The sequence below is a fragment of the Hyperoodon ampullatus genome (assembly GCF_949752795.1).
Source record: "Hyperoodon ampullatus genome assembly, chromosome: 2".
Taxonomy (NCBI): Eukaryota; Metazoa; Chordata; class Mammalia; order Artiodactyla; family Ziphiidae; genus Hyperoodon; species Hyperoodon ampullatus.
Genome location: NC_136915.1, coordinates 16,073,271 through 16,100,649, shown reverse-complemented (window position 1 = coordinate 16,100,649; position 27,379 = coordinate 16,073,271). Strand labels below are relative to the sequence as shown.

General features: G+C 48.7%; 1 protein-coding gene across 1 annotated transcript in view; it reads left to right on the top strand.

The window, feature by feature from the left end:
* TMCO4 (transmembrane and coiled-coil domains 4) overlaps positions 1-27,379 on the top strand; it is a gene marked incomplete at both ends in the record, with an annotated part of 78,364 nt that overhangs the window by 42,198 nt on the left and 8,787 nt on the right. The window contains one exon of the mRNA XM_079696560.1: positions 20,626-20,743. Within this exon, the coding sequence (XP_079552686.1) occupies positions 20,626-20,743 (118 nt within the window). The remainder of the gene's footprint in view (positions 1-20,625; positions 20,744-27,379) is intronic.

The following is a 27,379-nucleotide window of genomic DNA, read 5'->3' as shown; positions in this document are numbered from 1 at the left end:
CATCCCTTGCCTTCGCACATGTTCTCGTGCCTTTACACTTGTTCTCGCTATCCAGAATGCTCTCCCCTCCCCTGACCCCAGGCATGGAGCCAGTTCAGACACATCCTTCAAAATGGGGCTGGCAAGTTCCCTCCTCTGTACTCCATGTGGAAGGAAGACTCAGACTCGGGAGCATTTAGGAAAGAAAAGTCATTTTTGCAAAAAGGTGTAAACTAATTAGACTTTGGAAGGTCTGGTTTGCCAAATTACACACACCCACGCACACACCCACACAGCAGGTTCTTAAAGGAAAACACCTCACAATCACCAGGGTTGCCAAGTTTTCATCAGTTTGTTCTTGATGGAAAAGCAGGCATTTCTCCTAATGTTATTCTTTCTCATGAAGCCACAGGGACACCCAGAATCTTCAGACATCAGCGTTCCAAACACTGGGGACAGGATTCTCATTAGGGAGTCAGCAACTTATGCGAAACGCTCCTTCATTTGGGAACTCGCACTGGACGAGGTGCCCCTGTTATTCTTGCTTTATCTCAGAGGGTCAAGTGTGGGTTTGGTTTTAGTATCGGTCGCCACAGATGGGACGTCTGTGCTGAAGCCTGACGGTGACAGTTTTATTAACTCTGATCCTCACAACATCCTCATGGGGCAGGCATTTGATTCATCACATTTTACAGAGAGCGGACAAGGACACTGAGACTCAGAGAGTCAAAGGGATTTGCCCAAAGTCAGAGCTGGGAGGTGGCAGGGCTGGAAGGTGGCAGAGCTGGGATTTGCGCCCAGCGCCCGGCCCCTAAATCTGGGTCACTCTTCTTCGTACAGCCACCTCCCTGCGCCCTCCCTCACCCTTACTCAGCTGTCTGTCTCCACACTCACTCACAGCTCTGGGTCAGGCGTTGTCTGTTGTACTCACCTCTGTATCACCAGCTCCTGGCCTAGGCTTGGCACATACAAGGAACCCAGTACACGTCAGTAGTTGATGCATTAACGAGGGATGTGAAACCCATGACGTTTGCTGTGAGTGCTGCCTGCAGAGAACGGTGCTGAGGCCTTTGGGTGGTGAAGGGCTCAAGCTGCCTCATCATAGTGGACCCCACCAACTCCGAGACCCCGGCCAGCTGATCGGCGTGTCGCTCAAGCCTCCCGGTGACCCAGGGCCACTCCACTCTCCAACTTCCCGGCAGGCATAATCAGCCAGCATGTTCACGGCCCGTGTAGTACTCCTGCCCACCCAGAACCAAGACAAAACGTGCACATGCCAAACGTGATGCTTTTAGGCAGGAAATGAACATAGCCAGAATTCCCAGAGATGAACAGTCCACTTCCGACAATGGTCCATCTGCCAGCCGACAGGATGAATTTGCTTTGGGAGTGACTGATCCTCTGACCAAGAGTATTTTTGGCCCCAGCAGGTGGCAAGAGTGGTGGGCAGTGCCTGATGCCAAGAACAGCCACAGTCCAAGTACTCACCAAGAGACTCTGGGCCCCAGATGAGTGGATTGTTCATCTTTCTATGTATTTACTTTCAAAGTTCTCAAAAATTGAGTAGTTGGAAAGAGAGCTCAATTCAGATGGACTCATGGTAGCTGAGCCAGGAAATGGCCACATGAACCGAGAAATCAGTTCTGCTTCAGCTATTTATGCATCGATTCTCCTCTTCATTCCCAAAAGATGTGAAGGGAATGAATAAGTGACATTACATGTCTCTAGCTGGTGGCCCTGTCCATGCAGTTGGCAAGACATCATGAGACAAGCCAGCTCGCCTGTGCATGTTTTCACTCATCCAATGAAAGCCTGCGGGGCCTGCTGCACTCGGGGCACCGGAGCCCATTCATTACATCAGTCCTGGCTCCCCGTCCCTCCTTCATCTGTAAGCTGGCTCCGTTCGATTACTTCTCCTTGTGTCTCCAGGATGCAAGGAACTGTGACCTGAGTTCAGATCCAGCCCCTGCTAGCTACTGTCTAGGTGCCCTTAGGCAAATCACTTCACCTCTGAGCTTCAGGTTGATGAGTAAAATGGGACACTGAGGCCTTTTGGGCTTGCTCTGGACTTAATCACTACTGTTTACTGAACATACTGTGTACCAGGCACTCTGCTAAGTGCTTTGCATATTTTCTCTCCTTTAATGTACAAACAACCCTAAGATGCAGGTATGGATAGTCCTTTTGCTAATGAAGAGGTTGAGAGCAGGGACTGTGTCCGTTTCCTTCGCCCCTGCGTCCCCAGCACCTGGTATGGGATTTGACACAGAGAAGAGGTACAATAATGTACGTATGGAGGGCCTGGCACCCAACTTGAGCCAGTCTGATGGCACAGCTGGCCTTGCGGTATGGTAGATGTGACCACACAGTGCTTGGCGTGTGGCCAACCCTCAGTATATTAGAGTCCCTTTCTCCCACTCTCCATTAGTTTATCCAGATGGATTTTCCAGGGCTGTGGCTATCACTGCCTCTGAGCTCACTAAAAGACAGTAACTTCTTCAGTCTGGCAGCTCCTGGGAGGGAATGGAGCAAAATGTGGGATTCATTGGCTGCTTTTTTTTTTTTTTTTGGCTGCTCCGTGGGGTTTGCGGGATACTAGCTCCCCGACCAGGAATCAAACCCGGGCCCCTGGCAGTGAGAGTGCCAAGTTCTAACCGCTGGACTGCCAGGGAACTCCCTCATTTGCTGCTTTAATCTAAACTAACAGGGTCTTTCCAACAGGCCTGTAGCTGCAGACCATGCCAACCCCCTTTGAAAGGCATCTGCATCCTCTTGGTGATGCAGATATCCTTGACCTTAGCAGTCACACCTGCTGAAATGCATTTGCTCACACATGGAACCTGGATCGTCTCAGCTGTGTAAAGGCGAGGATTCAGGAGCTTGCTCTGGCCTCTCGGGGGCCCGGCCTCGCTGCTCCACTGTAAACCCTCAGGGCTCAGCCACCGGTTGACCCACGTCACCCTCCTCCCACAGGTTGGCCGTCGACCCCCGTGCCACTGCTTCCAGGGGCCCCAGGTCTGAGCTGGAAGAGCCTCCAGAAATGGCTTTGTGTAACATCTTCATCTTTCAGGCAAGGAAAAGGAGACCGGGAAAGCACGTGGTCTGAAGGCAGTGATGACCGGTGTTTGTGTTGGGAGTTTGATGTTGTTATGATAGAGAAACCCAGAAATGCCCAGATCCTAGCCCTGGAAAAGATCCCGTCTCTGGGCTTCCCTGGTGGCGCAGTGGTTGAGAATCTGCCTGCTAGTGTAGGGAACACGGGTTCGAGCCCTGGTCTGGGAGGATCCCACATGCCGCGGAGCAACTGGGCCCGTGAGCCACAACTACTGAGCCTGCGCATCTGGAGCCTGTGCTCCGCAACAAGAGAGGCCACAATAGTGAGAGGCCCGCGCACCGCGATGAAGAGTGGCCCCCACTCGCCGCAACTGGAGAAAGCCCTCGCACAGAAACGAAGACCCAACACAGCAAAAATAAATTAATTAATTAAGAACATTTTGTAACATCTTAAAAAAAAAAAAAGGATCTGTTGATAGTAAAATATGTATAACAACCCCTCCTATTAAAAAAAAAAAAAAGATCCCATCTCCCCACAGGATTCCCAAGAGTGATGAGCACGTAGACTCTAGCTAAATGTGGCCAGGGTACCTACCACTGACCACCACCTAGGCTGGCACCAGAAACCCCTGGGGAAGAACTTGGCCGAAGCTGTGCTGGGTCACACTGCAGGCTCAGCCCCCAAAAACTCCACTCCTGATCCAGGGACCTACCTCATCCTGACCGGCGGCATGGAGGAAGGGAGTCAAAGGAGAGAGACGGACAAAGTGGGCACCGTCCCCACCAAAAGGGATGGACATGGGGCCACAGAGAGAAAATGTGGTCCGGGTCCTCCTCGGGGGACTCAGCTTGGAGAGGGAGGAGAGCTGCAGTCTGACTTCCCGGTGTACAGTGACCTGCCCACAAGTGTATCAGTGTCCTTGCACTTGACCAGTCAGACCAGCACGCCCTCTTCCCTTGGGGGCAGTAGTGGGAGGCCTGGGAAGAAGGTGGGCAAAGATGTGCTGGTATAAAAGGAGGAGAGGCTGTGAATTTCACTGCTCCTGCAGGTGAGACAGACAGAGCCCAGGCCCTTCACTCCAAGGCCAGAGCCTGTGCCCTCTGTCCAGCCATCTCAGGACCATCAGCATCCTCTGGACCTGTTGTGCAGAAGCTCCCCTGGGGTTCTTTATTCCAAGACCTGTCTCCCTAGCCTGCCTTTCCTACCACCTGTCTAGCCATCTATAGACGCACTTCTTACTCCTAACTCAAGTGTATACGGGGCGTGAGGAGAGGGTTAACCCCTCATTAGGAAAGTCATAGAAAAGTCTGCTAACAATTACCCAGAAGGCCACAATTCCCCACGCCACAAGGGTCAGAAAGGCCTGGTTCAAATCTCAGTTCCGCCATTTATGAGCTCTATGACCCTGTGCAAATTATATAAGTTCGTCAAGCCTTCCTCATAGTAAAGATAGATCTAATGACACCCACCCATCAAGATACTGTAAGGACAGACAAAATAGCACGTGTAAGGCACCTAACACAGGGCCTGGCTCACAGTAAATGCTTGGTAATTGGCTAAGATCATTGCACAGCAGGTGGTTTGCAGCCTTGAAAGCGTTAGAACACTGTAAAGGGCACTTAGCACTCAGTGTAAAAACAGTTTGATGATCCAGAGGCACTTCAAGAGCATCACCTTGGGGTCAGTCAATACGATGGGCCTCGGTTCATCCTTTTATCCCATGGACATCAGAAATTATGGAGTCTTAGACTCAGGGTTCCAACTGAAATTTGGAATCATCTGGTTCAGACCCCTACACATACAGGATCCCCTTAACATCATCCATCAGACGTCTCTACTAGTGTCTGCTTACTTGCTTCCAGTGACAGGAAGCTTAGACTCTGCCCAGGGTAGTTAGGGACTTAAGAACAGATCGATTTAATCTGAGAGTCAGTGGCCTGTGGGCTGTGCAACATCAGGCCCTGCTCAGAGAGTCTGTTAAGGTGGCTCGTGTTCAGCTATTTCCAAGGAGGCCTCTGGCACCGCAACAGAGCCCCGAGTTCTTCAGTGCCTGCTCGGCCAGCATGTCCTCAGATCTGGTGTAGGCTTTTCAGAAACATGTTTTTATCCATTTTGAACTCAGAGCTGATCAGAGTCCCATTAAGTTCACAAGAGACAGTGTTGAGAACTGAATGCTGATTCATTTCAGTCCACCATAATTGTCACTTTCAAGCAGATGGAGCAGATGTCTGTGTTCACTGTCCGAGCTCCTGGGGAAACAGATTATCTGCCAAAGCTTCTCTCCACAGGGAGAGGAAGGGAATTCTTTTCCTGGCCATGGTGAGCCCTGATGACCATCCCACTCTCGTGGACAGGTCCCTCCTCCAGTGACCATTCTCAGTTTCCTTCCCCTTGCTCAGAATTTTGCATAAACAGGTCCCTTGCATGAGTCCCAATTGATAGTAACTGAAGAATCCAGACCCTCTGCAGTGAAGGAGCAACCCTCTGGGGCTTTGAGGATTCCAGGAGGGGAAGAAATCATAAGTCTCCTTAATTTACATATTACTGAAGCATCTCAGTTCACAGCATTCTGTAATGGAAACTGTTGGGGTTTGTTTCCTTGTATCTGAGATGTCCATGACCATCGAGCCTGCTTAGCCAATATCACCAAAACGGTTGTCTTTTAGAAAATTGCCAGGCCTGTTTTGCAGGACAGAAGATTAGAACATTCCTGCCTGTGGGTGGTGTGTTCCCTATACTTTGTGTTTTAATGACAGGGTCTGAGTTTGGGGGCCTCCATCGCTGCCACGCCAGCACAGATGTCCCTGTGTGAAATCTGACCTTTCAGGTCTCTACTATGTTCTTCTATATTCTCTGTGTCTTCCATCTTTGGTTCACTCATTTACTCAGACATCCATTTCTTTATTTATGCAAAGCCCATCTCCTGGATTTGCAGAACTTCTCAGGAAGTACGGATAAATATAAAACATCAGGACCAAAAAAACACAGATGTGAACAGGAGGCATGAGCCAGTTGGGAAGCCCAAATACAGCAGAGTGGACCCTGCAGCCAGGCCTGGACCTGAATCCCAGCTCCGCCACTTACTAGCTGAGCCCATGTACCCAGTCACTGTGCCTCAGTCTCCTTGCCTGTGAAATGGGTCTAGTAATACCTTCTTCAGAGCTTGATTGAAAAGATTAAGTGGGATAATATATGTAATGCATTTAACAGAATGGCTGGCAAGTAGTAGGCATTCAGTAACCACTATCTTTGTCCCTGTTACTGTCATTACATATTCTCTTGTTATTACCCAGTTGCTATAACTGAGCTGTGACTTTAGCTACTCATTTCCTAGGAATCAAAGCAAAAGCAGAAAGCATTGACTGCCTGTTTCTCACTTCTGCGAGGGGATGTGGAGATGCCAGCTCCAGGGGTAACAGGACCTTCCATTTCAACCTGACTCACTCTGAGTGTTGCACGCTCTCCTTTTAGGAGCTACGTGCCCAGGTTCAGGCTTAATTAGCCGTTAGAGCTTCAAACAGCTCTGCCTTTGGCTAGCTAGAAAGGTTACAAACCTGGAACCATGAGGATGACGCCATGGCTGGGAATGACCTTGCCAAGGTGCTGCTTAATTGTCAGGAGGGTGGTAACAGGGGCGTCTGCAGAAACTCAGACAGGAGATGATGATGTCTTCAGCTTTGAGCACCTGGGTACTTGGAAGAATGTTAAATAGGCGACAAGTCCCAAGTTGGAGTCTCATTTGGGTAATTTTACATTTTGTAATTTAGCAATTGCTGGAGATTGAGGCTTCAGGGGACTGTTGCCAAACCTGGCTCACAGCTTAGAGAGCAAGGTTTGTATTCTTCCCGCCACATTTCTCTGCAGAAGTTTGATGGAGAACAGCTGCTCATCTTCAAAATGAGAAGCCATTGTTCCAAGATGGGGAGGGGGGAAGGGAGCTGATGTTTATTGAGCACCTACTGTGTGCCAGGTAGGAACAGAATCCATCTTGATCTTCTTCCCAGTCACCTTGGGAGGTGTGAGCATTACTACACCTGGATACAGGTGTTACGTTTTCCATTTTTACGAATGAGGAATCAGATGCCCAGGGAGGTTTGTGACTTGTCCAAAGGCACACAGCCAGTAATGAGCAAATCTGGGATTCTAACCCAGATGCGTCTGACTCTAAACCACTTACTATTGACCCTTCTTTTCTGTTGCCTCTTACGATAAGCTTGCTACCCTCAAATTGCCTGTAATCTAGGTAAGAGAATGGCATCCAGCCTTAAAAAAGGCAGATAACAGTACCACATGCTTCACTGCAAGGGCCTAGACATTGAGCAGTTCAGAAGAGGGAGCCTTCTCCTTCCAGGTGGCAGGAAAGGCCTCAGGGAGGAGGTGGCAGGCCTTGAGGAACAGGTAAGCCTTGAGAGGCTGTGAGGGAGACAGGAGGCCTTAGAGCCAGAGACTGGCAACAGCAAAGATCCAGAGAGAGGAAGTGAACGGTCTGGGGAGGGCAGGTGACCTGAGCCAAGGTTGCTGCTGGGAAGTTGGGAGAAGTAAGGTGGGAGAGATGAACAGGGTCCAGAATTCCAGGGCTCGACTGTTGAGCGGACGCAGGCTCTGACTTGAGTCTTTCATATCAGCACTTTCTCTTAATGTATTTATCCATCAATCAGCAGACATCTTCTGAGGGCCTGCCAAGTGCCAGGACCTGTGCAGGGCACAGAGGGGACAGAGATCAGCCAGACCCCATCCCCACCTGCTGAGAATTCGGGTGGGGAGGGACTCCCTTCTGAGCATGCTCCCCACTCCATCCCCAACCATCCTGCCTGCAGCTGTGCAAACCCGCCCATCTGCTGGTCCCGGAGGCCCCTCTTCTCTCTCATTCTGCCTCCTGAGGCCAGGATCTCCAGCCCCCGGCTCGGCCCAGCCTTAGATGCCCCTTAAGAGGATTTGTTGAACTGCACCAAATGAAGGCAGTTGATTGAGTGCCCTGCCTGCCAGGCCCTTCCCATGAAGTGTCTCTTTGATGGTCACAGCCAACCTGGGTAGGCCCTAGGCCTGCCTGACTCCCCCAGCAGGACTCTCTCCACTGCCCCATGGGGACCGTGGACTTGTCCCTTTCATTGTACAGCTGAGTGTTTACCCAGCTTGTCCAGGCTGCACAGCTAGTGAAAGGCAGGGTCAGGGAAAAAAAAAAAAAAGGCAGAGTCAGGTCTGGAGCGGGCTCCTCTCAGGGACCCCGGGGAGCGGCAGGCGCTCTAGGCTGTGGTCAGCCCACCCCTTGGCAGGTGGCCTTCCAGAAAGGTCCTGGAGGAGTGCCAGGCCCAGGAGGCACCTGGAGCATTTGTGGTTGCCATAGCACCACCTTGTGGTCACTCTTGGGGCGTGCACTTCACAAGCCCAGCATGGAGTGGGTTTCCAGCAAGAGCTCGCTGGGAAGTGTCTACCGGCTGCCTTCCACTGAGGGCTTGTGAAGAACTGAGCAGCTGCTCCTGCTTTCTGAGAATTTCCATGTCACCAGCTGCTTTCTCCTTGCTTGCATTTATTAGGCGTCAAAGATACAAAGTGGGGGGTAGGGGAGTTCCCTGGCAGTCCAGTGGTTAGGATTCGGCACTTTCACTGCCAGGGACCTGGGTACGATCCCTGGTGCAGGAACTAAGATCCCACAAGCTTCACGTCATGGCCAAAAAAAAGAAAAACAAGATACAAAAAGGAGGAGGAACTAATATTTACCAAGAACCTGCTGTCACTTCCCAACAGCCCTGCAAGTTAGCAATTCCTGGGCCAGTTTCCAGATGAGGAAATGGAGAGGCGTGGTCTGGCCCAGCCCAGGCAGTGCAGGGCCCATCAGACCCCTGCTCACACGTTATCAGAGCAGAACTTCTGCCCGCCTACCTATGGCTGGACCTTTCTGGCAGCAGCTGCCCAAAGTGTGCTGTTATTTCAATGAACTTTTTTATCCCCAGATGAAAATCAGGAGGAAATGATCTGAAAAAGAATTTCTTATAAGAAAAGAAAGAAAAATCAGATCCCATTAGTGATGTCATCTTTTTTTTTAAATGACCAAAACTATACAAGATCACGGTCCTGTGGCACTTTTTTTTTTTTTTAAGATGGAAGGGAACTCAGATGGGGTTGTTTCTGAGAATTCCACGGCATGCCAGACATCACTGGGGGGCCCCTGCCATGTGGCAGACCTATGTGGAGAAAGTCATTGGCAGAGAAGAGGAAGAGCAATGACCAAGAGCAATGGGTATCTCCCATTACCCATCCGGGGACCTGGGCTCAGGCTAAGGAGGTCCATGGACACACACTCATGCTCACGGGGACATTTAAAGATGCAGGCTGCTGCCAGATCTGAGCCACTTAGCGATCTGGGGCTCCACGGTTTGGCAGAGCTATTCATGCGAGGAGATGGCGGAGTTTGTGAGAAAGACATTACTACCAGCAGCCTTATCAGTGATCTCTGCCCTGACTGTTCCTTACCAGCAGTCACCGTGCCATCTGTTTCAGAAACGGAATAAAGAGTTGTAAAGCTTGGGAGGGGGTAAGAGGAAGCAACCACGGGGAAATCTTATTTTGTACCTGGATCCAGTCACATTAAGTAAATTACCCAGTTGACACATGACCACCTTTTAAAATAACTGCTGTCAGAAAGCGAACCTGACACTGTAGCCCAGAGAACATCAAAAGTTAAGTGGACTCAGACTTGCTAAACTATAGCCAGTGCTGTGGACACCAGGTTGTAACCGCTAGCAGAATGATAAACCACTGTGGATTCACAGCCAGGTTCCCAACCACAGGCATTATCATACAGGATCATGATTTGTGTTATTTCTATTTAGCATGGGTGTTCCAATTTAATATTTTTATATCAATTCATAATCTTTACCTAAATGTATTTATTTTGTAAGGAACCATTACCTCAGCTGGAAACCGAGTATTATCATACATGAAAAGAATCTTTAAAAAATTAAAACATTAAAAATAAAACAATGCTATTAAGATCTAGCATGATGTTGTCACCTGCCAAAGGCCCTGAGCCTGAGACCTATCCTTTTTCTTTTAAAGGGGAGATGATTAACATACAGTGGAGAAATATTACAGCTATATTAGCAATTTCTGGAGTGGCAATAGTGTGAACTAATCGGCCTGAAAATTCTCTCACTACAAATACTCCAGAAATGCTAGATGAACTCTAGCAAATACCTCTTTAAATGCTTAGCTGGGCTCCCCAAAAGTAAAGGAACTCACCAGAGGTGAGGAACAAGGAGGGAGCAGAAAACCAGAGTAATAAGCATGTTGCCCTGACTGGGGGAAAAAAATATGTCTCCTTGGGGAATTCAGAGACACAGGGCCATGCCTCACTGGGGTTTGGGGTTCACATTTATATCACCTGCGTGATCCAGGAGTTCCCCAAGTCAAAAAATTGACACCAGACTAGTCTGGGGAAAAATAGGTCCTCAATCCAAACTACACAGATTCCCATGTAAGAGCAGCTTTAAAGATGAGCTCGGATTCCAGACTTAAAAAACACATAGGGGGAAAAAAAAAAACCATGTGGGAAAGTCACAAACAAACAAACATCAGGATTAGATGCTCAGTCTAATAGAACAGCCTGAAAGAGCTCCCCCTCAAAAAATAAGCAGGTTTACAATTATTAAAGATATAAATTAAAACATTGAAAAATAAGTGGAAAGAGTAAGACATTGAAAGAAGAACAGGGAGATTTTAAAATAAATCAAATGGAACTTTTAGAAATGAAAATACAGTCATTGAAATTAAAACTTTGGTGGATGAATTAAACAACAGATTAGACAAATCTAAAGAGAGAAATAATGAACTGGAAGATTGATTTGAAGAAATTGCAATGCATCACAGAGAGATAAAGAGATAGAAGATAGGAAAGAGAAGTTAAGTTCAACATTTGCCTAATACCACTCCAAAAACAAGAGAGTAGGAGAGAGATGCAGTTTATTGGCTGAGAGTTTTCCAGACTTGATTCCTGAGGTTCAAGGAACATGAGTCTTGAGAAGGATAAATACTTTACACCTACGCACATCATAGTGAAATTGCAGAACTCCAAAGATAAAGAGAAATTATTTAAATGATTACTTTAAAAATGATTTTTTTAAATGATTCTTACAAAGAAAGCTCAACTAGACTGATGAGACTTCTCAAAACAATAGAAGCCAGAAAAGAAAGAAAAAGAACTGTCCATCTAAAATTCTATATCCAGCTAAACTATCATTCAAAATGGAAGCCAAACGGAATTTTCAAAGACTGAGCAAGTTTACCTTTAAGAGACCCTTGCTGCAATACCTACTCAAAGATCTACTTCAAAAAACAATGAATATTACTGTGATAACACAGAGAGAATAGCACTGTTCCCAGAATCCAGGGCTATGCTGGTAAACGCTAGCTGCCTTTATCATAATTGAATAAGAGCCTCCAGACCCTGCTCTGCAGCTGTGACCTCTGGCCCTCTGAATCTGGTGTTTGTGCTTGATCTTGAACTTGATCAAGATCAGTACTTGAGGGGCTTCCCTGATGGCGCAGTGGTTGGAGGTCCGCCTGCTGATGCGGGGGGCGCGGGTTCGTGCCCCAGTCCGGGAGGATCCCACGTGCCACGGAGTGGCTGGACCTGTGAGCCGTGGCCACTGGGCCTGCGTGTCCGGAGCCTGTGCTCCGCGGCTGGGGGCGGGGGGCGCAAAAAAAAAAAAGATCAGTACTTGAACACCCCACCTTGATCTTGCCTAAAGGATTCTGCCTTGGCCTACTTTTCCAGTTCTCTAGGTGGATCCTGCCTTCACTCAGGGTCCCCAAACCACATCCCTGAAAACAGCCACTTGGAAACAGCCTGGCTGGGCCACCCCAGCACCCTGGCATCATTCCCACCCAGTGGTGTTCTTCCCACTCCTTCCCCTTCTCACTAAGTGAGAATTCGAAGAAACATTCATCTAGTACTGGTATCATCAGGGATTTTTAACCCCTTGCTTATTGCACATGACCTATCTGTACTTTGCAGTGTATATCGGTGGTAGACTGATGGCAAAAAATGGCCCTACTTCTCCGCCCCTCCCTGTATCCACATCCTTTCCAATATGACCCTGAAGCTCTTCCCATCAAGAAGTGGAGTCAGTTTCTTCACCCCTTGAATCTGGGCTGGCCTTGTGACTTGCATTCATTAAAAAAGGTAGAGGAAATGACATCATGTCAGTTTCAAGCCTAGGCCTCAGAAGACCTTGCACATGGATTCCACCCTCCTAGAACCTTGCTATTGTCTTAAGAACAAGTCAAGGCTAGCCCACTGGAGGATGGCAGATTACATGGGGCAAAGCCAAGTTATCTTAGCCAGCCCCCAGCCTACCTACCAGCTGGTTGTAGACACATGAGTGAGCCCAGTGGGATCAAGCATGCCTGGATAATCTCAGCAGAACTGCCTAGCCCACTGGTAGGATCATGAGAAATAACAAATGGTTACTTTAAGCCACTGAGTTTGGGGATAATTTGTTACACAACAATAGCTAGTTGATAGAACTTATATGACATTTTATTTATGTATAGGCATATATATAATGAAATTGCTTGTTTTATACTGGCTCACAGCCTACAGTTTACCAGGAGCTGTATTTCCAAGTCATGTCGTCTTAGTCAGTTTGACCTTTCTGATGGGGAATTGAGTTTGGGTGTTAGGGTGTAGGCGGATTGCCATAACTCTCCATCAAAAAACAGAAAGTGTGTCATCTTTCATGTGGACCCCCTTTTTCTTTTTCTTTGCATTATCTTTTCGCCCACTTGGTTTGGCAGATGTTCCCGAGATTACCAAAGCAGAAGGTCATGTGCCTTTGGTGTGGTGCCCACATCAGGATATTAACCTTCTAGCAAAGTCTAGCCTGCTAGTGCATCTCTTGACTCAGCCAAATTGGAACTGTTCATCTTGGCAGGGTGTGTTGTTCTGTTTTTAATATACAATTTTAGAAGATGTCACCGTTATCAAGAGACATATGTTTTAAGTCAAGATTGTGTTTCATAGCAAAAGGAAGTAGGACAGGAGAGTAGGGAGAGAAAATGTAGGAATAACTGAATTCCACTCTGCCACTTACTGTGTGACCTTGGGCAAGTTACTTCGTGTCTCTGAGGCAAGCTTTTCCCGTCATAAAATGGGAGTAGTGCTGCTTAACTCCTAGGATCATTAGGAGAAGTAGATGAAATAATATATGTATAAAGCACTTAGCCTATCCCGAGGTAAGCTGTGATGATGGTGATGATGAAGATAAAGAAAAGAACGAGGGGGATTAAGAAACAGAATACCAGAACTTTGTTTTCAAAAAAAAACAACTTTGCAGCAAGATCTCTCTCTCCCATTTCATTCCCAGCCCCTAAGAAGTTAGACCAACATTACTGTCCATGATGTTTGAAGGACAAAGCCAAGGCAAAAGAGTTTGACACTGAGCTCAGATACATTTAAACATCCTGAGCCTTGAATTCCTAAACTCCCACTTAGCTGAAAACTATTTCTGGGCTGTCACTAGATAGCAGCTGAAATGCAGAACAGACTGTCATTCAGTCAGCTGGCTCATCTCCATGATGGCAGCCATCGCATTCGATGGGGTTTCTTTCCCTTCCGTGGAATTGCATCTATCAGTTGCTTTGTCCTCAGACAGACCCGGCTTTAGCCCACCGCTCCCCTCCCCCGCCTCCAGGGGAGGGTGGTGGAGAACGCAGAGAGGTCAGGCATGCAGATTAATTTTCTGGGTCCCAGGATGCTAGTAACAGCCTTACCACTTTGCCAAATGAAAGAGATGGAAATCAAAAGGGAGAGATGAAGGCTTACTCCTTCCATAAAGAATTCACCCCAAATCCTCATAATATATCCAAACGGGCTCCCTTAAACGATTCTTTCCAGTGTAAATCTCATTCCACTGGGGGGGTCGAGGGGTGGGGGACAGTCAAAGCCTCCCTTCATCTCCCTTTATGCCTGGCTCCTGCCTTCCCCCTCTCCCTTGGCCACGTCTGTGTGTTTATCATGCACGCGTACGTGTATCTTTGGAATGGATTTCGTCTGTGTTAGATGCAGTTCATATCATTTACTTCAAGGTCTGTTTTCTGGACTCGCAGTCGGGAGATCATTTCCTCCTTCGTTTCCCACCTTATCACTCACTGCACACATGACCGCCTGCCAGGAGGGAGAAAATCCTTCTTTTTTGCTTCTCAAACTTTGGTCTTTGCAGCCCAGGAGAATCTCATTATTGACAGCGTGATAGGCCTGTGGCAGTTTGTGATGTTGCCTTTCTGGCCGTTTGATGAGATTTCTATGTAACTCCTAGAGGAGGGTGTTTGGAAAGACCTGGAAAGCGCTGCCTGGGCCTGCCTCACTTTCAGAAAGCCCGCTGTATGGAAAGGACAAGATGACAGAGGGGGAGCTGGGACTGGTTGTCCCCAGTGACAGTTGTTCCTCCCTCATGTACAAAAGGATTCTCCGTGGGACGCTTTGAAAGACCTGGCCCTACTTGGTACATTTTAAGAATGTTCAGTTTAACAAGAACTCAGTTTATATATGATTTTCAAGGCCAAGGCTCTAGTGTAAAGGGACACTTGCCGTTGTGAAGAACAGCCTATTCTCAACTCTTGGGTTTTCTTTTGAAAAGCTAAGACAATCGCCAGACCGCCAGGAGCGCCAGGTGGTAAAAGTGTCATATCAGGAACCTGGCGTGAACTACTGAAGGAGGGATTAGAGCAGTTGACAAGATAGAAACTGATTTCTCTAAATTCTGAGTGATAAAAGCAAGTGAGGATGGTTGCACAGCCATGTGACTAGACTTAATGCTACTGAACTGTACACTGAAAAATGGTTAAGATGGAAAATCTTATGTGAGGTGTATTTCACCACAGTTTTTTTTTTTTTTTAGTTTTGGGAATTCCCTGGCGGTCCAGTGGTTAGGACTCCGAGCTTTCACTGCCGAGGGTGTGGGTTCAATCCCTGGTCGAGGAACTAAGATCCCTCAAGCCGTGTGGCTCGGCCCCCCCCAAAAAAAATTAAAGTAAATGAGGAAGTGTTTAACCATTGTTTACAGCTCTTCAGCTGCTTCTCTCTAGAGGCTGTGCTCTGAAGGAGACCGATGCTACTGTCCACTGCTACCAGATGCCTGGCGTCACCACGTCCCACAACTAACTCCTAAAATAGTGCCTGCAATTAGTGGCTGGCTAGAAACAGCCACGGTGACTATAATGGCTGAGCCATCTCCAACGACAGTGCCTCATGCCCACCATTTCTACCTAGTCGCCAAATTGATCATCTGCACAGGAATAACAGTGGACACCACTGACCAAGCCATGTGCCAGACACCACCCTGAACATATAACCTCACGCCAGCCCTGGGAAATCAGTATTATTATATTATCTCCATTTTAAAGATGAGGAAGCTGAGGCTCCAAGTTATTAAATAACTGACTTCAGTTCACGTAAAACCAAGATTTGAACACAGATTTCTCTTGTGCCAAAGGTCAAGCCACTTCCCCTGGACTGGTGATTCCCAACCTTTTTGAACCTGAGCCCTTTCTACTAGCAAACACTTCACAGCCCTGCATATGGCAGTCATCACACTTTGAGCATCTCCTGGTGGAAAAAGTATGTAATGACCAAAAACTACCTGAATCCAGGGATTCTATGAGTTGCAACCGCATCTGATACAGTCTTAGAATCATGACACCTGCTGTGTGAGACAGGAGAATTTAATTGGCCAACAGCAGTTTGCAATTGTGCAGTTTCTTAGGCCCTCAAAGTTGCTCTGGATCTTTGCCCCCAAAGATGGGGCACCCTGAGCTGTACCATGAATCATCTGAAGGGTCTGGAGACCCTGAGCCTTCTTATTATGTAGGCCAAGCCCAAGGGATTTTTGTTAATACAGGTGATGTCGGGTGCTTCTTGGGAGGGTCACCATGAGCCTCTGGGTCACATTGTCGGAAGCCAGCAGAGAAGACTGAGGCAGAGTGAGCTTTGGAAGGACCGGTCATTATTCTTGCCCACTGCAGACCGCAGTCAGTCACAGTAGCATCCGTTCCCCTGGAGCGGAGCTCTGGAAACCAGCAATTGAAGAGCTGAGAACCCTGGTTAAATACTCTTCCATTTACTTTCAGCCAAGTCAGCACTCTTCATTTGCTTTGATCCAGTCTACAGAGATCCTCAACTAGAGCCTCTCGGAAGAAGTTATACCGGGAGGAACATTAAAAAAATAAACTTTTTGCGTGGATTCTCAACATGAAGGGTTGCTGGGTCCCACAGCTTGCTTTCATTTCTCCCACAAATACTTACTGAGCAGAGCATCTGTGCCGGTTGCTGTTCTAGGCACTGGGGATTCCCTGGGGAACACAAAAAAGAACAGTCTCAACCCTTGAGGAGCTCACGTGTAGTAGGAGACAGATCATAGGAGAGATTGTAAAAGTAAAATAGGTAGTAAGTCAGATGGTCTCAAGTGCTATGGAGAAAAATAAATCAGAGAAGGGAGATGGGGCACCTGGTAGGGGTGGGAGGTTGCATCTTCCTCCCTTTGGAGGGTGGCAGTTCAACAAAGAGGTGAAGGAGCAGGTCGGGGGGTGAGGCTTGTGGGTGTTGGAGGGAAGCGTATCAGGAGGAGAGGTCAGCAAGGGAAAGTCCTGGCATGTCCTGGAACAGCAAGGCCAGTGTAGCTGGAAGAGAGTGAGCAAGGGGAAAGCGTGGGGAAGGTCACGCAGGGCTTCGAAGGCTGTTGAAATGACTTTAACTCTGACTCCACGAGAGATGGATCCCACAGGAGTGAAATGATCTGACTTTCCTGCAGTGTCATTTACATATTACACAGTCCCCCCATTTTAAGTGTACAATTCAGTGATTTTTAGCAAATGTGCAGAGTTGTACAAACCATCACCACAACCCAGCTGTAGAACATTTCCATCACCCCCAAAAGGTACCTCATGCCTATGACTCAAATTTTAAAGGGATCTCTTTGGGTCCTGTGTTAAGAATAAAAAAAGGAGGAACTTCCCTGGCAGTCCAGTGGTTAGGACTCGGCACTTTCACTGCTGTGGTCCCAGGTTCAATCCCTGGTCGGGAACTAAGATCCCACAAGCCACGGGGTGTGGCCAAAAAAAAAAGGAATGAAAATAAGAGGTAAAAGCAAAGACAGTGGGCTTCCCTGGTGGCGCAGTGGTTGAGAGTCCGCCTGCCGATGCAGGGGACGGGGGTTCGTGCCCCAGTCCGGGAAGATCCCACATGCCGCGGAGCGGCTAGGCCCGTGAGCCATGGCCGCTGAGCCTGCGCGCCCGGAGCCTGTGCTCCACAACGGGAGAGGCCACAACAGTGAGAGGTCCGCGTACCGCAAAAAAAAAAAGCAAAGGCAGTGTGGGAAGGTAATGTTTGTCACCATACGTGAGTGACAGAAAGGAGTGAAAGTGGAGGGGTAAAGACAGGAATAATAAAGCTTTTCATTTTAATTGCCCCAGGGATGGAGCCTCCTTAATGCCAAAGGCATAAGAATGAAAGGCCTCCAGCTTCAACAGTAAAAGTACTATATTAATAACATGCACAAGACTGTTTAAAAAATGAGCAATCCAGGCCCAAAAGCTGAACCTGAACTTGAGTCCTGAACTTGAAGGTGACTGATGCACCTTGGACCCCTGACTATTTATAAAACTATGGAACTATATCTTAACACCTTAAAAATTCACAAGAAGAAAAGTTGGTGGTAGCAATATAGGAATAAATCCCAACATGTTTCAGCAAACATTCGTGGTCCCTGCAGGAAAAAGACAGTGAGGTCATCTTATGTTCGTTATTATTAAAATGTTAAATGCCAGTTTCTTGTGTTGGTCTTGAAAAGCGGGGGTATTCTGTGCTGAACTCATGTCATCATGTGACGGATCATCTGTGCCCGTGAAAGGGGACTGCTTGACACTAAAAGTGGTGCCTGAGTGAGGATTTTCTGTATTTTACCTGGAAGGCTGAAATCTTCTGGGATTATAAGGTTTGGGGCCAAACAGTGAATTTTGACATTTTTTCTCCAGCATCTACTTCAGCAGCCAGTTTTCCTAACTCAGGTTTCCCCTCCTGGACCGTCTCATTCCAGGAACAGTACAGGATTCTCCCTTGGGTGGGTCTAAAATGATTCTCACCAACTTTCTTTAAGCTAACACCTGTGCATTACCAAGAGCCTGCCACGTGGCTTATCTCTAGGTATGCAACCTCCTAGAGAGCAAATCATCTTTTAAAACATAAGACAGGCACATCTGACTGTGGCAGCAGTCTGAGGATAAAGGGGAAGAGGTCTAGAAAGGCAGTTTAAAGCCAGGCTTCAGAGATAGGTAAATGTGTTTCCAGCTCGCCGCCTACCCTGACTTGATTTGACTATGCTCTGGACTGTTTTGTGAGATTCAGCTACTAGTCTCAGCTCAGCAAAAGGCACCTACCTTTGTTTGCTTTCATAACACCTGTCCGATCGCTAGTCACAGGATCCTGACCGTTGCTCAGGGTAACCTGATAGGGAATGCTGCAGTTCCCCTGCTGGCCACAAGGAGGTCCCAGCCCTCCAGGCGTCGGCACCCAGGGCTGCAAAGCTGTCCCAGCTCCTCAAATGGAGAGATTCTGGGGGACAGGGCAGGTGCCCTGAGTGGCCGGCGTCCAGAGGGAGCTGCTAAGCTCAGTCGTTGACCCTGGGCCCACAGCCGTTTGGCACCGTGGGAGCAATGATAACCCACCTGCGATCGCTGTGCTTTGAGTTGTTACCCGTAAACAGCAGAGAGAATGGCCCGAGGCCCCGACAGCTCCCTGTGCCGGGTTCTGGGCCCAGCTGTATTCTCACTACTTGTGTGACCATGGGCATGCCCCATCCCCTCTGAGACTCCGTGTTTCCTCATCTGCCGAGAGAAGGGGTCAGAATCAAAGCTACAGCCTTGCCAACAGCATAAGCACCTGAAATAGCCCTTACGTCAAACAGTACCTGAGTCATTCTCGCAATTCAACACAAACTACCAGCTTCCTGAAGTTTTCCATCCTTCTGCCAGATTATCCTATCCCTGGAAGCAGAGGAGTGAGATCAGAATTCTGTGCCCTGGAATCTTATAACTCAGAGCCAGAAAGAGCACAGGGGTCCTCAAACTCCTGTTAGTCTGGAACTGTTTACTCAGACAAACTCTGACACAACAGCCCAAGCGGAAAACAGTTACATGCACTCTGGTTAGAAACTGGAGCCCAGAGAGAGGAAGCCACCTGTCCTGTGTCCCTCAGCAAGAGAGAGTGGTGGGACTGGCTGAGCTGTCCCTCCGGGGCCCACTCCCCAGGAATGACACGGATCATGCTACTCCCCAAACTTGGGGGGTGCTCAGAACCTGTGGAGAGGCAGGGGCACAGGACAGGGGACGGGGCGGGGAGACACTGACTTCCACTGTGTGTGCACTACGCTGGGGTTTTCCCCACCATGATTTCATCCCCATAAAGACCACCAAGGCAGTACCATAGCCACCTGTAGGCTCAGAGAAGTTAAGTGACTTGGCTCAGAAGTCACTGAGTCGGGATTTGAACCCAGGGCTTTGCAACTGCAAAGCACATATCCTGGCTGTCCCAGGGGATGGCAGTGTATTTACTCACTCATTCATTCACACCTTTACTGAGCCCCAAGTATAGACTAGGCACCGTCCTATACAGCTGTGACCAAGGCAGCCAGAGCCCCACCCTCCCTGAACCCAGGTATTAGAGGACGAGACAGATGTAAACAAGTGAGGTGTGACAAGAAGAAAACTAGAGCCGGGCCAGGGGGTGACGGGGGCTGGAGGTGCACGTGCGCCCCCATGGGTCTAGAGCAGTGCTTCTCAAAGTGCGGTCTGCACTCCCACGTGTGAGCTGTTGGTTTCCAGTCTGCAAGGAGATCAAAGAAACGCTGCTTTGCTGATCTCTACTTACAAGACAGACAGCCCACGGGCCAGCCCTCATCCACGAGCTGCGCTCAGAGGAGCCCTGGCCTAAAATACTCGGAACCACTAGGTCAGTGCAGCTGCTGCGTGTACTCCGTGTCCCAGCATCCTGAGCCCCCTCTCCTCTCCACTCCCACCTTCCCGCCAGGCTGTACAGACCCCCGAGAACCTACTGCAGAGGAAGGCTGTGGGGTCTCCTGCCTGGCACGTGCCATGCGTTAGGGGCCGTCAGTCCCTTCTAAAGGGAGACACCCCATCTGAGGCCACGGCCAGTTGTGAGCTTCATGGAGGGTGGAAATAGACCTGGGTCCCAATCTGGACCATGCCACTTACTGGCCATGTGATCTTGAAAATGCCTTTGGTTTTCCTTAACTCTAAAATGGGGATGATGATGCTTTGCAGGAATAGATCGGGCACTGGAGGGCCTGGAACTCAGTAAATGGAAGCCACCGTACTGTGTGGGCATGTGTGTGTGTGTGTGCACGAATGTGTTTGCGCAGGTGCCTGAGCATACGTGTGCATGTCTGCATGAGTGTGGGTGTGCATGTGCACGTGTGTGCACACGTACGTGACATCCGTTTCCTCCACCACCATTGGAGAGTCGCTCTCAGGACCCGCTGTGGCCAGGGGTGCTGACAGTCTTTTCCGGGGTCTCTCTCCAGATTGCCAAGGGATCATCGAGGATGTTGTCCTGCTGGGCGCGCCCGTGGAAGGAGAAGCCAAGCACTGGGAGCCTTTCCGGAAGGTGGTATCTGGGAGGATCATCAATGGCTATTGCAGGTCTGTCCAAACCTTGTGCCTGTGAGGAGGTGACAGTGCTTAGTGAGCACCTAGTGTGCCCAGGCCCTGTGCCCAGGACACAGATGTTGGAGGCCAGGCCCTTGTCCTGGAGGATCCCAGGGACCGGTAGGACACCAGCCCTACTAGAAGCAAGGCCCGGGCCAGGTGTTCTGACCTGGGCAGCATCCATCCCCATAGGATGATGGACAGCAGGGACCGATCCTAAGAAAGATTTCCCTGTGTCGGGCCTGAGACCAGTTTACAGGATGACACGAGAGGCCAGGCTGGTCCCCATGATCTGGGGGAAGAGGGTGAGTGGGATGAGACTGAAAAGCAAAGATGGGGCCCTAAATGGGGGGTCTTTGGATGCCGACTGAGGAGCTCGTGTGTGGGTTATCTGGCAGCGCAGGAAGGGAGTGGGGAGTGTCCAGGCTGAGCTTTCAGAGCAGTGTCTTGGGGCAGGGCTGACAGCCATGGGGGAGCCAGCACCCACACCACACGACAGACCCTCCTGCGAGAGGGGGGCTGTGAAGACTGACAGCTGTGGGGCTGGAAAGGAGGCATCCCTGGGCTTGGCTTTGAGAAGGACTTGAGAGGTTTCAGCCAAAGCCGTGCCCTCGACTCTGGGGAAGAAGAGAAGATGAAGGCCACCGCTGAGACCTCAGGAGATTGGCCTGAGAAGATGCCCGGGCCCTTCAGCCTCCAAGTGAGGCAAAGGAGGGAGGTGACAGTGTAAACACGAGAATTAGGATTTGGAATCGCACAGACCTGGGTCTGAACATTGGCCTCAGTTTCTCCATCAGTGAAGGGGGGATAATAGTAGTGACTCCCCCCAGGGTTACGATGATAGTCCAGCAATTTACAGAGTTGCCCACGGTGGGTGCCTGCTCCGTGAGTGACAGGTGGTGTTACCGTTTATCAGCATCAGCATCAAAGCACCAACCTCAGGCTTCCCTGGTGGCGCAGTGGTTGAGAGTCCACCTGCCGATGCAGGGGACACGGGTTCATGCCCCGGTCCGGGAAGATCCCACATGCCGCGGAGCGGCTGGGCCCGTGAGCCACGGCCGCTGAGCCTGCGAGTCTGGAGCCTGTGCTCCGCAATGGGAGAGGCCACAACAGTGAGAGGCCCACATACCGCAAAAAAAAAAGAAAAAAGCGCCAACCTCGTGCCAGGCACTAGCTCGAACCTCAACGGGAACAAGCCCCCACCTAGCCCTGTGCAGCCTTGCACTCAGCAGCGCAAATAGGCAGGAAACAAGCAGCTCCAGGCAGGCATACGGAAGCTTGTCTGCGACACCAGAATCCAGAAGCTCTGAGACCAAAGGCTTTTCTCCAAGTGTGGTGCACACTCATTTAGCGACAGGAGGTGAGACTTGGGGAAGCGGCTGACTCACGGGGCTGTGAACATGAAGTGTCCAGCAGGGCAGCTGGAGATGCAGCACTGGAACTGAGAGAGATGAGAACTGGAGCGAGGGCCAGTGGGATGTCAGCTTCAGCTGAAGCCAGAAGGACAGGTGAGATCATTTGAAAGGCAAAACCTAGGGGAAGAGGAAAGTGCTGGGCTCCTGATTCTAAGGAATATATGTCAGGGTGGGAGGCGGGAGAGGCTCCAGCCTGAGGTTAAGGGCGCCTCAGAATCATCCAACATACACGCCCAAGACCTCCTGCTGGACGTGGGACTACAAAGATGAACAAGACGAGGAGTTCATGTCTAGCAGAAAAGACACATATGGAAACAGACAATTACTCAAAAAAAACATGAAAAATGTAATAATGCAGTGATGGGGGAGTGGATATGACAAGATTAGACTCTTACCACCTGCCAGATCCTGTCGCTGTTGTCATTTTCTCCATTAATCGTGCCCCAAACCCTAAGGGGTTTGTATTATTAATCCCATCTTACAAGTGAGGAAACTGAGGCCCAGAGAAGTTGTCACAAGGCCAGTTAACTTTAATTTTGATCTAAGCCCAACCATCCCAAGTAGAACCTGCAACTGAATAGAAGAGATTTGGAAAGTCTTTATGATTTTAATAATTTAGCCCATGTCTAGTTCAGAGCTAAAGATAAAGATCGTCCTTAGCCATGGATAGAGGGCGTTAACTGGGACATGGGAGTTCAGCCAATCAATATGGCTTTATCACTCATATTCTAAGCTGAGTTCTTAGAATCAGGATATGGTAGAAAGAACAAAGAAACAAAGACAAAGAGCTCATGCAAATCAATAAAAAAAAAATCTAATAAGAAAAATGGCCAGAGGGACTTCCCTGGTGGTCAAGCAGTTAGGACTCCCGAGCTCCCAATGCAGGGGCCCTGGGTTCAATCCCTGGCCGGGGAGCTAGATCCCACATGCATGCTGCAACTAAGAAGTCTGCATGCCACAACTCAAGATTCCACATGCTGCAACGAAGACCTGGCACAGCCAAAAATAAATAAATAAACAAAAATTAGAAAATGGCCAGGGACTTCCCTGGCAGTCCAGTGGTTAAGATTCCATGTTCTCAATGCAGGTTTGAACCCTGGTCAGGGAACTAAGATCCCACGTGCCTCATGGTGCAGCCTAAAAAACAAAAAAATAAAAAGAAAGAAAATGGCCAAAGGATATCTACACATAAACATGGAATAAATATAGTCAATAAACTTTTGAAAATGTACCCAACCTCATTATTAGTGAAATAAATGCAAACTAAAATCAGCAAAATACTATTTATCATCCGTCAGATTATCGAACATCTGAAACATGAATAACATTTAGTGTTGGTGAAGATGTGGAGAAATGGGCACGGTCATACACTGTTGGTGGCAGTTGAATTCAGTGGAGGGTAATTGGCGATATCTATCCAAATTTTTAATGTGCCAATCTTCTGATCCCACAGATTCTGACTTCTGTGATCCTGCTGTACTAGATACATGCACAGAGATGGATGCACAAAGGGGATCCCTTGCAACTTCATTTATAATTAAAAATTGAAAACAACCTGAATGACCGCAAAGAGGGGAACAGTTCAGGGGGAAAAAAGCAAGTGCAACAATACGTACTATGATCCCATTTACGAAGGAAAACGTTTCTGCATGTGCATATATGTATCTGTATGTCTGAAAATGGACAGGCAGGTCCAGAGGGACCATGAGAAACTAATAACAGTGGTCACCCCTGAAGAGTGGACAGGGATTGGAGGTAGGGCTTAAAAGAGACTTTTTTTAAATTGATATGTAGTTGATTTACAACATTGCATTAGTTTCAGGTATACAGCAAAGTGATTCAGTTATATATGTGTGTGTGTGTGTGTGTGTGTGTGTATTTATTTATTTATTAATAAAAGAGACTTTAATTTTTTAAGTAGGAACAGTTTAAAAAATAAGAGGGCTTCCCTGGTGGCGCAGTGGTTGAGAGTCCGCCTGCCAATGCGGGGGACACGGGTTCGTGCCCCGGTCCGGGAAGATCCTACATGCCGCGGAGCGGCTGGGCCCGTGAGCCATGGCCGCTGGGCCTGCGCGTCCAGAGCCTGTGCTCTGCAACGGGAGAGGCCACAACAGTGAGAGGCCTGTGTACCGCAAAAAAATAATAATAAAAAATAATTAAAAAAATAAGAAAAGAGCATCCTAATGTCCATAGCAGCACTATTTACAGTAGCCAGGACATGGAAGCAACCTAAATGTTCATCAGCAGAAGAATGGATAAAGAAGATGTGGTACATATATACAATGGAGTACTACTCAGCCATAAAAAAGAATGAAGTAATGCCATTTGCAGCGATGGACCTAGAGATTGTCATACTGAATGAAGATATTGCTTATATGTGGAATCTAAAAAAGGGGTACAAATGAACTTATCTACAAAAGAGAAATAGAGTTACAGATGTAGAAAATAAACTTACGGTTACCAGCGGGTAAGGGGTGGGGGGAGGGATAAATTGGGAGATTGGGACTGACATATACACACGACTCTAGATAAAATAGGTAACTAATAAGGACCTACTACATAGCACAGGGAACGCTACTCAACGCTCTGTAATGGCCTGTATGGGAGAAGAATCTAAAAAAGAGTGGATATATGTATATGTGTAACTGATTCACTTTGCCGTACAGCAGAAACTAACACAAATTGTAAATCAACTCTGCTCCAATAAAAATCTTTAAAAATAAATAAATTAATTAATTAAAAACAAGAAAAGAGAAGGAATGGCCACAACATTGATGTCAGACCGTCCTCAATTAAAATCTTGGCTCCACCATTTACCACTCAGGTGGCTTTGGACAAACAAATCTGAAGCTCAGTATTCCTACCTATAAGATGGGAATAACAGTCCCTCCTGCACAGGGGTTCTGGGGAGATTAAATGAGATTATAGGGACTTCCCTGTTGGCACAGTGGTTGAGAGTCCGCCTGCCGATGCAGGGGACACGGGTTCGTGCCCCGGTCCGGGAAGATCCCACATACCGCGGAGCGGCTGGGCCTGCAACGGGAGAGGCCACAACAGTGAGAGGCCCGCGTACCGCAAAAAAAAAAAAAAAATGAGATTATGTAAGATGAAGGCTGGTACTTTATACGTGCCCAATAAGCTATAGCGGTTATAATTATTACTGGGCCTGTTCACAGCACACGATTTTTTTGATGCTTTCATAAACAGCAAAGGGAAAGAATTAAAATTGCATGTGTGCAGTATGAAAGCAGCAAAATCTTATTAAACCCATCTGTTCTGTTGAGAACCTGAGGCTCATAAGTTTGGTTTTCCATTATTTTGTGAGATCCTGAGCCATCTCTCAGGAGGAGGGGGAGAGGAGGAGGAAGGAGAGAAGAGGGAAGGAATGCACAGACCAAAACAATAACTGTAGTTTCTTGATTAAATTAAGCACCGACCAGGAATTCATATTCTTGGCCCCCAAGGGTGTTTTAGTTGCTGTAAACCTACTTAAAGACTGGGAGTGGAATGAGGGGCTTGAGGGAGCTTCAGGCCAACACTCCCAAACTATATACGTTTATAAATTTATAATGTACATTAATAAAGCCGCTTGCAAGTTTGTTAACTTGCTTGGGCTTTCACGAACCCCCTGGAAGCCAGCCGGGCGAGTGGTGCTGCTCCCTATTATACTGTGAGGAATCTGAAGCTCAGAGAGGGTCAAGTGCCTCACCAAGATCACGCAACAGAGCCAGGATGTGAACTCAGGTGAGACTGTCTCCCTGATAGTTGGGATATCTGCAATGAGAGGGTTTTGTTCTGAGCCCCCGGGGGACTCCCTGTGTGGTCTCTGCTCCAGTACCGTGTGGGGCGGGGATAATGGTAGAAGGAGCAGAGAGGGCCCCTACCCACAAGTGGTCCCAGGCCTGTGAGCAGCCACAGCACACCCTTCAACAGGTCATGCAGTGTGAATCAAGGTTCAGTTGTATGCATCCGCCTGGCCTGGAGGGCCATCGACGCCTGGCTTGCTGGGCACTGCACCCACCTCCCACCCCCAAGGGAGTTCCTGATTCTGCTCAGGATACAGGATGCAGCACTAAGGTACAGTCCTGCCCTCAACAAGCTCTCTGCCCAGAAAAAGAAGAGACCCAGGAGCGGACACACGGAGGACATGTAACAAAGGTCACAAAAGGAGCATGCACCAGTCACATGAGGGACAAAGGATGAATACTATCAAGTGGAAGGCCTCAGGGGCACTCCCTGGAGAGGTGACATGCAAGCTGAATTTTGAAAAGATGGATAGGAGCCCATCAGAGCCTGGAAGAGTAGGCCTAGCAAGAGAGAGGCCACACTGCCCACGGAGGCCCAGAGCGGGAGGTATTATCGTACCCAGTGCCTCCTGAGCACTCACGTGTGTGAGCGCTGGATACACGATGTGCCATCTCTGTGCACGCTCCTGCCTGCCCTGGAAGGTAAGTTACAGCGAGGAGACTGAGGCTCAGAGGGGCCAAGCAACTTGCCCAAGGTCACACAGCTGGTAACTGACAGGGTGGGACTGGCTCTGTGTGGTCCCGAGGGTGGGCTCGTGGCCCACCCCAGGCAAAAGAGGCAGATGCTGGGTGCAGAGGGTCTGGGATGCCAGCAAAGGCCCTGTGGTTTGCTTAGCACAGTTTTGAGTATGTGGAACCTTCTAACACATGTTCCTGTCCTGCCCCTACATGTGTATGAATAAGTGCATTTAACATTGTAAGTAGCGTGTTGTCATGGTTAAGACGGATCGTTGGGAAGGAACAATCCTGACTTTGCTCCTTTGCTTTCTATGTCAGGACCGTACAGGGGCCTCCCTCACACCCCGTATTGGATGCATGTAAGCCTCACCATTCGTTAATAAAACCACTTGAGTCAGTCTCCTTTCTTCTCCCCTTAGCCGTCATTCTGAGGGGACAGTGTTTCTTGGGCCTTCAATATTAGGATAACCATTGCGACGTGCAAACATTGCTCTCTGGCAGTTAGGGAATTTTCTAGAAGAGAAGGCCCGTGGGTAGTGGAGAGTCACCGTTGGCTTCTGAGAGGAGAGGGCCATGGTCAGATGAGAGTTGAAAGAAGACCCCAGTGGCTCGAGAGAGGTGAGGCCAGGAGCGAGGAGGAGGCCGTTCCTTTTGTCCGTGGGGGGCTGGGTGGGGAGTTGCCTGATCTCGGGGCTGCAGCAGAAGGGGTGGGTTTTAGGGGAGTGGGGAGT